General features: G+C 37.9%; 1 protein-coding gene across 1 annotated transcript; it reads right to left on the bottom strand.

Moving 5' to 3' along the window:
- Positions 1 to 318: 318 nt before the first annotated feature.
- On the bottom strand, positions 319 to 7,749 carry aqp4 (aquaporin 4). Its single transcript, XM_020922110.2, has 5 exons — positions 7,675 to 7,749; positions 5,305 to 5,722; positions 4,285 to 4,449; positions 3,668 to 3,748; positions 319 to 604 (listed from the first exon to the last, which is right to left on the bottom strand). The coding sequence occupies exons 1-5, from the start codon at positions 7,719 to 7,721 to the stop codon at positions 365 to 367; spliced, it is 951 nt and encodes a 316-aa protein (XP_020777769.2). The 5' UTR covers positions 7,722 to 7,749; the 3' UTR covers positions 319 to 364.
- Between the last annotated feature and the right edge of the window lie 4,376 nt (positions 7,750 to 12,125).

Below are 12,125 nucleotides of genomic sequence, written 5' to 3'. Positions count from 1 at the left end.
CGGAGCATGCACCAGCACTGTTATGAATAGGGATGGGACAAGATCTCGTATCACAAGATAAAGACAAAATTGAACATGCTGAAAATGGTCTCGTGAGATTTTTTTGTGTATTTGGATTGGATAAAAAAAATTTGTTAAGTACTGTTAAGTAAGTACATTTTTTGAGAACTACACTGCTACAATTGGGAACTGGACTGCACCATGTATTTCTAACAAATAGCGTCAAAATCTCATCTTGTATCATTCTCGTAAATCCCATCCCATCCCCCTTTATGAGCACAGTTATTCGGAAGGGACAAGCTAAAAGGCGGTTACTAGTCTGCTCGTGCTACAGATTGGTCTCTATTTGCAGTGCGCGTGATAGTCATACGGACGACAGCACATCTCCCTTGTCGTTGAACAGGTCCTTCTTCTCGCCCTTCTCCACGTCGATGCTCCCCGGTTTTATCGTGATGTCGTCAGCGTCCACTTCCTTGTATCGTCCTGACTGGTCCTTTTGGAAGACCTGCTGCAGCCGCTTTTTCACCTCCGGGTCGGGGCAGAAGAGGTATTCGTAAAGACCGGCGGCCAGAATGCCACCCAGTAACGGACCCAGCCAGTATATCTGAAATGTAAACAAAAGGGGCTCACTTTCTAGAACTGCATGATGTCGTAATTTCAGGTGATTTTTAGGTAGAACGGTAGACTGTATCAACAAGTGGACTAATTCATGTTCATATTTTGATAAAAACAAAAACAAAAATTAAAACACCGGGATCATGTAGAGCAGTTTTATACGAACATTTTAAGACCAAAATGGCGAGGCGTACTACAGCAGTTAGAGAGAGAGTGGGGAAATTTCTCAATACAATGTGAATTGGAGCCAGAGTCAATAGAGCCGGAAGTGTGTCCAAGCTCATTTCCTTTGGAAAGCGGGTTCGCTATGCCCATTTTTATACCGTGTTTTTCGGACTATAAGGCACAATATCAATAATGCTGAATTATCTCGTCTATTTTCATACATAAGGTTCACCGGATTATAGCAAAACAAACAGATGACACTTGAGACTGATCCCTATGATCCATTGGCAGATTGTGACGTAACTTGCCCGGCGTTCCCTGTCTTGGTAAATGTGTATTATGAATGTGAATGTGGGTGGATAATTTAAGTTTGTTTTTTATTTCCTACAAGGAGGACTCAAATACACGTTGAGTAATAATGTGTTTAATGCAGCTTTGCACACATTTGTTTACATTTTACAGAAACGTCACTTAAAACCACATGACTACTTTGCTTAAACTATAAGAGCTGAAAAAACAGCTCGCTTCTTGTGTGCTGAAGTGGTCAACTAAGGTCAGACTAAAGGACACGACTCAGTAGAATATAGATGTTCTTTCTGTGACAGAGGATGTGCTGCTGATGGTGAGTCTGTTCTGTTCTTCCATCGCGTTGGAGGTGGTTTATGTGAAACTTTTCAGAGATTATAAGTCTGCAGATCATAGCATAGACCATATATATGAATGAACATATATTCTCTGTAGCATTTCATTGATGTCATAAATGTCGAGGCAGAACTATACTTCGCCCTTTACTCTGCGAGGCTCCTGACTACGGTAGCTGTAATGCTCCAATAAGCCATCAAGCGGTGCGGCTTCGTAGCTTACCAAAGTCGTACTAAAACATTTTGACAGATTTTTGAGCGCCAGTACTACATAAAATCAGATCGAGATCAGTAAGCACAACCAGAATTAATACATAAGGTGCACCGGATTATAAGGCCCACTGACGATTTTTGAGAAAATTAAAGGATTTCAAGTGTGCTTATAGTCTGAAGAATACAGTATACAGTTTATTGTTGAACCCTACATAATGTTAGGAATCTGCTCCACAAACTCACCATATTCATTGTTTTGCTCCTTTCAACTGTCTTTCAATCATCACATCCTTGGGAGTGAATAATGGCACCATTTTCCGAAGCTATTGTGAACAAAAATGAGTTCACTTTTGTTTATCTGCACTGACAGTGAAGATTTTGAACTTCGTGCCAGTTTTTGTTTCACATGGCTTGACCCAGTAATTAAACCACATCCACAAATCTAATCTCTTACACTATTCAGACCCGTCCTCCAGCTCAACACAGATTCTAGACTATTGCAGCGTCACGTGAGCACAAACTATTAGCAGAATGAAATGTTATGTTTTGTTACCTAGCGCTGAGCAATTAATTACAGACGCGCCGTGATGCTGTTTAATCTCTGCACTGAAACCCCCTGAATGCATGTATTTAGAGCTAATGCTATTTACACCTTGTTAATTCAACCCAATTATTTATCCACAGATGGTGTGATTTACATGCATAATGCCTTAAAGACAAATACTTATGTTTGATAATACATGATGGAGGAAAAATAAAATGGTGGCATGGCATCTGATGTAATAGACATCGATAGTGTTTAGTAGACAGTAAAAACACATTTCTTGATTAGTAGGGACATGAATTCAAAATACGGCAGATTTTTTTCAATATCCTAGGCTAGTAATGAAACACTGAGGGATTTCTGGTTTTGAAAGCAGTGCTGAATGTCTCTTCCAACTCTTCACCTTGTATTTCATGCCAGTATAATTATATCGGGCCTTTTTGGACACTGCATTACATATTCACTCTCCACACTCCTGCCTTGTACCAATGTGCCAATAACTGACTCACACACTGCATTCGTACGTCTGTAAGGAAAGTGACGTGTCTTGCCAAAGGACACAACAATAATCCTCGATGATCAAAGCTGGATTTTCAGTGGAACCCATCGAGTTATAAGACCACCAACAAAGGGCAATTCTACACACAAATTCCTACAAACTAGGATACATCTTGGTGTGTTTTTATACCCCTAGATTAAAGAAAAACATTAGAGTTATTGCAGTAGCACAGTAGCACTACAGTAAAGTCTGTTTTTGTCATTAGGACCACTGCCACTGGTGATATAATCATCTAACTACTGTATTTCATTCAACCTTTTACACAAGCTCTCTCAGGGACTTTCAAGAGACAGTTATTCAATTGGGGGAAGCAAACTGAAGCAATGCAGCTGCAAATTCTTACCAGAAATAATGGATCCTAGAATGTATTTGTTTTTGTTGACAATTTTGTATTTCAATATTCACTGCTTGCATTTTAAACTGCTCCTTAATGATGGTATACTATGTGACATTGATTCTTATGAGCTTTAAACCATGTTAAAATGTTACTTTGTCAGAAATATACTTGGAGTTGTGCTTTGTTTCATTCACACAATCCTTTATCATTTGTCTGTCTACATCTCCAAAGATGAAAATGTCACCATGAAGTGGCATGAAGTGTCAGTTTTCAAGTTAACAGCTACCTTTTATCTTTTGTACAGTAGAGATTGGCAACTCCAAGGCTGAAATGATTCTAGTGTAAAGGTATGGAGCACTTCCTGTATTACGACATGACATCACAAGGTGGAGTCTTTTCCGTACAAGAGGAGAACTATGCATATCCCCTAAATATGCAAGGTTTATGTGTTAAATGTGTGAATGAAACAAAACCCAATTCCAGGTATGTTTTTGATGAAGAAACATTAGAACAGATCAGAAAATAGTGTAATATGGGCTCTTTAATTGAAAACATATTCTATTGCAAATTTTATATATGTGGATTTGTCTTACCCAATGATTTTTAAACGTTACAGTAACTACTGCAGGTCCAAACGATCGTGCAGGGTTCATACTTGCTCCTGTGTATGGAATCTGAAAAAACAAATAAAGAAATGTATTATTTTACTTGATATACACTGGATTGTAAACTATCAAGCCTAATCCTGTAATAGCCAAATCATTTTAAAGAGCTTCAACAGGGAGCCATGTGATGCAAGCAGGTAGCACTTATTTCCCTGTGCATCCATTTGCTCTGTGTGTTTCTGCCTCTGGAGTATGGTTGCCAGGCGACAGAGGACTCCAATAAAGTTGTGCAGGTGGGTGTGAATCAGTGAAACACATGCAAGATCACATATGAAGAATGGGAGATGTTTTATGCATCAGTTTAAAATGCAAATAATGAAAATAACAATGCAGATAATGTGGAATGTATTTTTAATTTTTTGTTGTATGAGTCACCATTTATTCATGATTCACCAATTTAGGTGTTTTGTTAGTCAGTAGTATCTGATGTTGCTGTAAAAAGGCTGTACAAAAGTTTATTTGAAAAAATATTCAAAACAAAACACATAGTAGCATAGAAAATATCATATCAAAAGAATTACAAGTAAAATAAGTGAAATACTTACTCCAAACAGATGTCCAATGACTACAGCCACACCAATAGCCAGTGCTGCAGACCCGCTCAGATTGGTGCGTTTGGGGTCACACGTGGCAAAGACGGTAAACACCAGTTGAAATGTTATGATGATCTCCACCAGAAGGCCAAGTCCCACTGAAATGTCTGTGTTTACCTAAAGTATGAAATATTTCTGTTTGTACATATGATGTTAGGATTTACTCAATATGTGAATTCATCTGAAACATTTAAAGGTGCACAGCACTTTTCTACCAGCTTGTTTCCATGGAGATGTAATTGCTTGCCTGCTCTTGCATGCATTTATTTACATGTGTTTTTAACACTGCAAAAATGCCTTGAATGTCACACATTCTTATTCCACTAGAAACATTACACAGCCCTTTGATCTTTATTTTATTATTTTTTCATAACTATGAGATATGTTGGCAACATAAGGGGGTATTTGGGAGTTAGTGGTGATCTACAGAAGGGTCTGCCACTTGCTTTATTCCATGGACATGTTAATGTTTTGCCTGGAAAATTCCACAATATAGCATAAAACATATCTATCTCTATGCAGACAAGACAGTGATACCATCTGGAAAAGTTTTTCAATGTATTTTTCAACAGTAAAACCTGAGTGAATAAATTCAAGATATAGAGAAGGGATGCTCAAAGGCCTGGAGGTTTAATATGGTCTGTGAGGGGGCTCTGAGATTTTAAAGAATATGTTTTGGTTCAAATTTGACTGTCAAGAGTCCAGTCCAGTCCATTTCTTCATATTTAAAGTCAATTTTTATTTCTTACCAAAAATTATTTTTATGTGCTAATTGTCTTTAGATTTGGTCCTGCATTAATTTTGACCTATCGAGGAAAAAATCTGTGGGTACCTCTGATATAGAAGTTTAATCCCATAATTTGGAACATCTTGGTAAAGCAGTGACATCGCCATGAGACCAGCCGGTGGTGTACCGTCCATCCGAAAAGTTACATATTGCACCTTTAAAGTACACTGCTTTAAAACCCTTACATCACTGACTCCGAAGGACCCCCTCACTGCTGGGGGCGTGACCAAGTAAAGTAACCCCGCCCCGGTGATGGCTCCCAGGCACTGTGCCAACACATAAAACAGAGCTTTGGCCAAGCTCAACTTCCCGGTCACCACCATCGCTGCGGTAACAGCCGGGTTGATGTGTCCTCCGCTGATGTGCCCGAAACACTGCACCATGGTGGCTATGCTGAGGCCGAAGCACAGGGAGATGAGCACCAGGTCGGCCGGAGGGGGGTTTTCCTTGGTCGCGTGCCAGTTGATAGTGGAGCCCACCCCCAGGAAGACGAAGATGAGGGTGGCCAGGTACTCAGCGGACACCGCCCTCCAAAAGCCCTTGGTCCAAACGCCTTTGAACGCCACCATGACTCTCCCACTGTTGCACCAGGACAAGAAGCTCCTGGCCAAAGGAACAAGCAGCCAAATGACTATCTATTTATATACTGTATTCACATTGTGGGCATTCAGGTGTAGATACTCTCAGTGCTGTTTAAAGGGCAGCCTATGGGTACAGCATATTATAACACACTTCACATGAGACTAAGCCAGTACCTTAGTGTATTGTCACAGAAATATAGAATTAACTTAACCTGACTCACGCCAGATCAATATGTGTGTCACTTTAAAGTGAGTTCAACCCTGAAAGCAAATGGAACATGCGGAATGTCAGGACGATTATATAAATGTGATTGGTCAAAGTGCCACAACAATAGAAGAAGTGTGGAGTGTGCGTGAGTAGTGATGGTGGTCAGTGGGGGCTGGGCCCATGGTCCCATCAGTCTGCCCCAGGGCACCTGTGGCTACAATAGTAGTTTGCCATCACTGAGTGTGGAGTGGATGAACAATGAACTAAAGCACTTTGGATGTTTTGAAAGACGCTATATAAATGCAATAATTAATTAATTCATTAATTAATGACTAACTTAGAAATCAAACTTTTATTAGATCCAGCTGAGAGAAAAACACAGACATCTTCCTGTCTGCAAATGCACTTTGAAAAATGCTACCTTCTGCATGTTTTTAACAAGCAAAATAGTCTGTATTGACACTAAAATAGATGGAGGTACATCTATCATTTGGGGCGTCAACCCAATCGCACCAGGGGACAAATGCCAAGATGGATTCTCATGAGTTTATGAACTCACAAATATTGCAAGAATCCATTTTGCTGTGCAAGAATTTTGTTACCACAGTTTCCTTAGAACTGGACCTCACGATTCATGTACACATAGTATCTCAGCTTTAAAGCTACCATTTGTAATTAGACTGGCTGATCCGGGCCCTGTTGTATTCTCACATGACACCACTAGATGATATCTATGTTTCTGTCTGATAGTGTGCCAGCTTTGGCCTGAAAGAAGAAGAGCAGAGAGCACAGGTGAACCTGAGGGGAGAGGGAACAGGTTTCACATCTATTTATGAAATTCATTATGTCTTCTTTTTAGATAATTTCCTCTGTTTGTTTTTAAAGACAAAAGGTGTATTTGTTTTGTCAAGTTAGAAACAAACCTTTTTGTCTTAAAAAAAAAAAAAAAGAAGAAAACATGAGGTTTCACATCTGCCATCTAATGGTAAAATTTTTTTTAAAAATCTAATAGTCTTGCAGATGGTAGCTTTAAGAAGTGACTTAAGACATCTGTTTCTTTTGAGAGTTCGCACTTCACTGTGATCAAATCCACCTGACACTAACTCAGAGTGTAAGCGTAAAGGGCCAATAGGAGGAGGAGGTGGGAAAGTGTCTGTGTTGAATCATATAGCAGCTTTAAACAAAAAAGCGAGGAATTATAATGTCACCAATTTACATATCTATAAGGATCAGATCACAATTTCATTATTATCATAACAATGCCCAGCCTAAGGAAATTTTGTTAAATCTTGTGCAAAAGCTGAACGGCACTAAAACTACATCACAACAAAACAAATTCTTTAAAAAATTTCTGTTCAACTTGCAAAATCAGTTTATCTTGCAATGGTTTATATGAGGCATATTGTCTATCAAGTATCCAGAACATATATCTTCTTCAAACAGTTTAATCAACAGACAATATTTGTGGTTAGTTCTTGCAATGCGATTAGAATTTCATGTCTACAAGACTACTTCCATACTACTACTACTACTACTACTACTACTACTACTACTACTACTACTACTACTACTATTACAACTATAGAATACATTATTTCATTTCACACCCCCAAAATAGTCCATAAAGAATATAAGAGCACAATATTTTGCCATAACCACAATGTTTAAAATTTCAGTGACTGTTTGTGCATATGTAAAACATTAGTTATAGCCTTGATTCATCTCTAGTACACTTCTTACACACCTTATATAACATATCCACTTACCTACAGCACCTTGTGGCTCTCTGTGTCCTCTCTGTATTTGCATTCATTAGTGGTATACCTGAGCAGGCAGCAGACTCATCTCTCCTCTTCTCAAATAGTGTTAAAAGTCCTGACCTGGTTTTACTCACGGGGCAGGTCTGAGAGCAGCAGCCAAAGGAGTGTCCCTCACCAGAACATGATCCACTGTGATGGCACCACTACGAGCCTTTATTGAGTTACCAAGGAGGGCATCACCTCGTGGGAATTAACAGACATGTCAGAGGGCGGGGTTACGGGATGAGTGGGAGGGGCCATGTCATCTGTGAGTCAGTCACACTGAGCATCTCAGGAACACCACACATAGCAGCAGTACAATGGCAGGAAGGTGACATGAGTGAGGAAATTGAAGATGTGAAGAAATTCTATTATGAAAAATCTGTCATACAAAATGGGCTGGTTTTGGATTTTTTTCTTATCCACTGAGGATAAACTGAAAATGCATTGATGCTATTGACAAAGATTTCAATTTTAGACGAATATATATGTAAATAAAAATCAAAACTGATATATATATTGTTTTAAACTGGTTTTGAATTCCTTACCTGAAAATATAATCATACACACGTTTTCCTACTAAAACACAATGTCATTTAGAGTTAAAGTTTATATTTCATTAACGTCATTGGGGCATGTTTTCTGTTTGTCTTTCTGTTAAAACTAAACAGTACTTATCACCACTGCCGGTGTGCCATTGTTTTCACTGACTGTGTAATCTCCTCATCGAGATAAAGACCAGGATTTATTGGCCCCATTTCTGTTTTGAATTTAAGGATTTTTGTTTTTCAAGGACAAGCTAATATTTCAAGAAGGAACAATAATTTCTGTCATAATTTCAATGCGGAGAAATGCTTTGGTATCTTTGAACAACACAAAGTTTAATGGCCTTTATTATATTATTATAGTTGTATAGTTATAGTGCCAAGTTTCTGGGGTCAAACAACAAGTTCTACGAAATCCTTGTCAAATTTATATCTGTATTTTTTATACAGAGGGATATCAGTCTGGTCACAACTTTCTCCTTCGCCTTGCCATCCAATCACATTTGTTTATTTCAGTGGCACATGGTAAACAAAGGAGCTCATTGGTCACATGTCATTTTGAGCAAAATTAAACTTTGCTCATTGATTTTGGAGGAATGTGCAATGTTTTCAGTCTGTTTCTATATTTCTCATAAGCAGCTGTGTACGTTTTGACACAGACAGATCATGCATGTCCCTGACTGGCTAATCTACCTGTCAATCACGCCCATCTGAGCTCTGGGAGATTCAATACTTTCTGCAAAGTATTGAAAAAGTGCATATTCTGGATCCCAGGCAAACAAAACCCCACCTCTCCTCGCTGTTTAAAAGAGAACAATATACTGTTGTGGCGGTTATTATAGCTCTACTAATTTTAATGAATTATTTAGTAGTACAAAACAGCTTTTTCACTTTATGCACACGGGAAACCACTTCTAATATAGAGACTCATTCCTGTATTAATAAAAATATGACAGTACGGTTGTTAATAGGTTGTGAGCCCATTAAAGATGCTTTATTTCTGAGCACGGGGAGAGAGAAAACCCAATAGGCTCATTATTATAGAGCCTCCACCGAGATCCCATTAAAACCTGAGTAATAGAAAGAGCAGGCTGTTGACAAAGCAGATAGCAGTGTGCAGGAAATCAGGAAAACAAAATAGTTAACTTTTTCTTTGGTTCACGCACAAGTTGTGGCACATTTGTTTTGAATATATACAACAGATTAATGGAGCTATAAACATACAAACTATACAATATATATACTATACTATACTATACTATACTATACTATACTATACTATACTATACTATACTATACTAAACAATTTCAGCATAAATCACATTAATTGCAAGAAAGCAAGTTTTTGTGGTTTTAGAAGTAATAAATAAATAACTACATTTGACAAAGACAAAATTTAAATATAGAAAATGTCAATGATGAATACTTCATATTGTTATTGTATGTTGCTTTATCATCATAGTTATTTATAATCTTGTAGAGTCATGAAATATGAAAACTAAAATAGCTACCCGTTGACCTAGCATAGCCTTAAATTGCAATCCTGTACTAAATTGTGATGATGAGTGTAACTTTGAGATTCTAAATTGTACGTATTAGTATCTGACAGACATTTACAGATAGTTATAGTACTTTCTTGTCCTGATAAGAGCTGCTAGCTGTATGCATATTTGTATTACACAATTATGTGTATTGTGTATTTTTCCATCATGAGACAATTATGTAATGTCATGTTTTGCTATTGGGGCTGAACAGGGCAGTTAGTACATAGAGATGAAGGACATTTGTATTGTTGACATGTGATCTACTTCAGTTTACATTGGACATTCTTACCATTGGCTGGGCCAAAGCACTGGTTAAAACAGCACCAATAATTAACAAAAAGGTCGAGATCAAAGTAAAGAACAGTTAGAGAGTAAAACTGATAAGACAGGACCAAATTCATTTGGTCATTTTAAAGGTGGACTGTGTAACAGATGTATTGCTTTGCCTGATGTTTACAGTCTGTTGTATCTTGAATTTATTTTTTTTTTTTTTGTAATACAGATGTTTTTATTGCAAAAACTGCCTTGAAAAACATGTATGAAAAACAACTTGTTTATGTTGAAGGAGGTCCATAGGTCCATAGATGGTGGCACTGAAGTTGAAGTTAAATTAAGAAGGGTCTGTAACTAGGTTACTACTCTTATTTGTTTTGTTAAATTTTCATGCATATGAAGTATGGTAATTACTTTTGCTCAAAATAATCTCTACTAACACTATATCTATTTTGAGATTATTTCAACATCCAGTTACTTTATAAACTTCATAAAGCTGTTCATGTAACTGTCAACAGTCAGATCAACTGACCTACACTTGTCCTGTTTGCATGTGACCAAAACCATAACAGACATTAACAGAGAACAGTCATGCAATAAAACTGCTTATCCCATTCAAATCTCTTTCTGTGTACTGAATATGTGACTGATTTATCCGTCCTGCAGACCAGTAGTTAGCTCACGGCTTACCTTTGCTCTGGATACTTTCAGAGCCTCTGGCTGAGGGTGGTAGACCCACATGTCTTATATTACAGAGTGCAGAGGTGAGACGCCTGCATACATGCGTACAGCATACATACTGCAAACAACTGGACGAGCACTACTCCATCACTCCAGGAATCCTCTAAAAAAGAAGGGCAAAGGAAGTGTGGTGACAGATGACCTATTTATAGAGTATGTAGATTAGTTTACATGTTTGGAGCTACGTAAACATGTGAATATATCTCACCAGATTCATATGTGTTATTCTCTGGACTGAATTCTGCACATTATCAATCTGGAATCGACTCTCACTGAAAGCCCTTGGGAAAAGGTGCAATGTCAAAACGAATATTTAAAGCTGATTGGTCAAGTGTAGGAGTTTAAAATACAGACTGCAATGAGAATATCACAGCAACTTATTTGTGGAGAATAACATGCAGCTTTAAACACACATGATACATATATAGTCCGTTTCAAGCCTTCAGTGCATAATGTTCAGATTTGTGTGATTTTTGTTTATTGCCATTGAACAGACATTAGCTTATTCCTGCATAACGTCAGGTTTGAGGATTTCATTTTGTTGCACTTAAAGGGTTCATAATACACAGAGTTCTTCTCTCAAAACACACTGTTCCACCTTGTGATGTCATGTGGTAATACAGGAAGTACGCCATTGTGTTTTTAAACTCCAGACACCTTCACTAGAATCATTTGGATGATTTCAGCCCTGAGAATCTCAATGAGAATGTCAATCTCTACTAAAGTAATTTTAAAAAGTAGGTTAACATGAAAACTACTGCGACATGTTGCCAGACGAACAATAAAGGATTACTCGAACATGTGTGAATGAAACAAAACACAAGTTCACAAGAATTAATTTTGTGTAATAAAGGACCTTTAATTAAAGAGACCCCCAAATAGCATTTTGCATAGCCCCCCAAAATACTACAAACAGCCGTCTTCACCATATATACACAGAACTAAACGCATGTAGAACTATTTACAGTGATAAAAGTGGCCACCAGGCTTGCCCAATTTACACTACACCACACATAAGGATGGTGCATATTAATGACTTGTATAATTTATTATAAAACAACTAGTGTGGTTGGATTCTATTTCTGTTGCACCCCCAGGCTTCTCTCACTCTCCGCAGCAGTCCTTTCTTCACTAATTAAACGAACATTTCAGATTAGCACGCCTTTTAATTACTCTTGGGTCAGTGTTGTGTGTTGATACAGCGTGCGTGCTGCGTGATTAGAGAAGTGCTCTCCAGATTGAGTTAAAAGGCTCATTTAAGTAACCCAAGAAGACAACTGTTTGACTGTGACTGAAGGAGAGCGTTAGAATGAGT

This window comes from Boleophthalmus pectinirostris, unplaced genomic scaffold (genome assembly GCF_026225935.1).
Source record: "Boleophthalmus pectinirostris isolate CB_2022bp ecotype Guang Dong unplaced genomic scaffold, ASM2622593v1 HiC_scaffold_16, whole genome shotgun sequence".
In the NCBI taxonomy this organism is placed as follows: Eukaryota; Metazoa; Chordata; class Actinopteri; order Gobiiformes; family Gobiidae; genus Boleophthalmus; species Boleophthalmus pectinirostris.
Note: the sequence above shows the minus strand (reverse complement) of the source record. Positions and strands in the feature narration are given on the sequence as shown.

What these genes read in the sequence shown, in the direction of transcription:
- aqp4 (XM_020922110.2), bottom strand. Translation starts at nt 7,721, where the DNA reads ATGAATGCAAATACAGAGAGGACACAGAGAGCCACAAGGTGCTGTAG. An exon ending in AGAGCCACAAGGTGCTGTAG is followed by an intron (nt 5,723 to 7,674) that starts GTAAGTGGATAT and finishes TCCTTTGGCCAG; the next exon opens with GAGCTTCTTGTCCTGGTGCA. An exon ending in GGTCCTTCGGAGTCAGTGAT is followed by an intron (nt 4,450 to 5,304) that starts GTAAGGGTTTTA and finishes TTCATACTTTAG; the next exon opens with GTAAACACAGACATTTCAGT.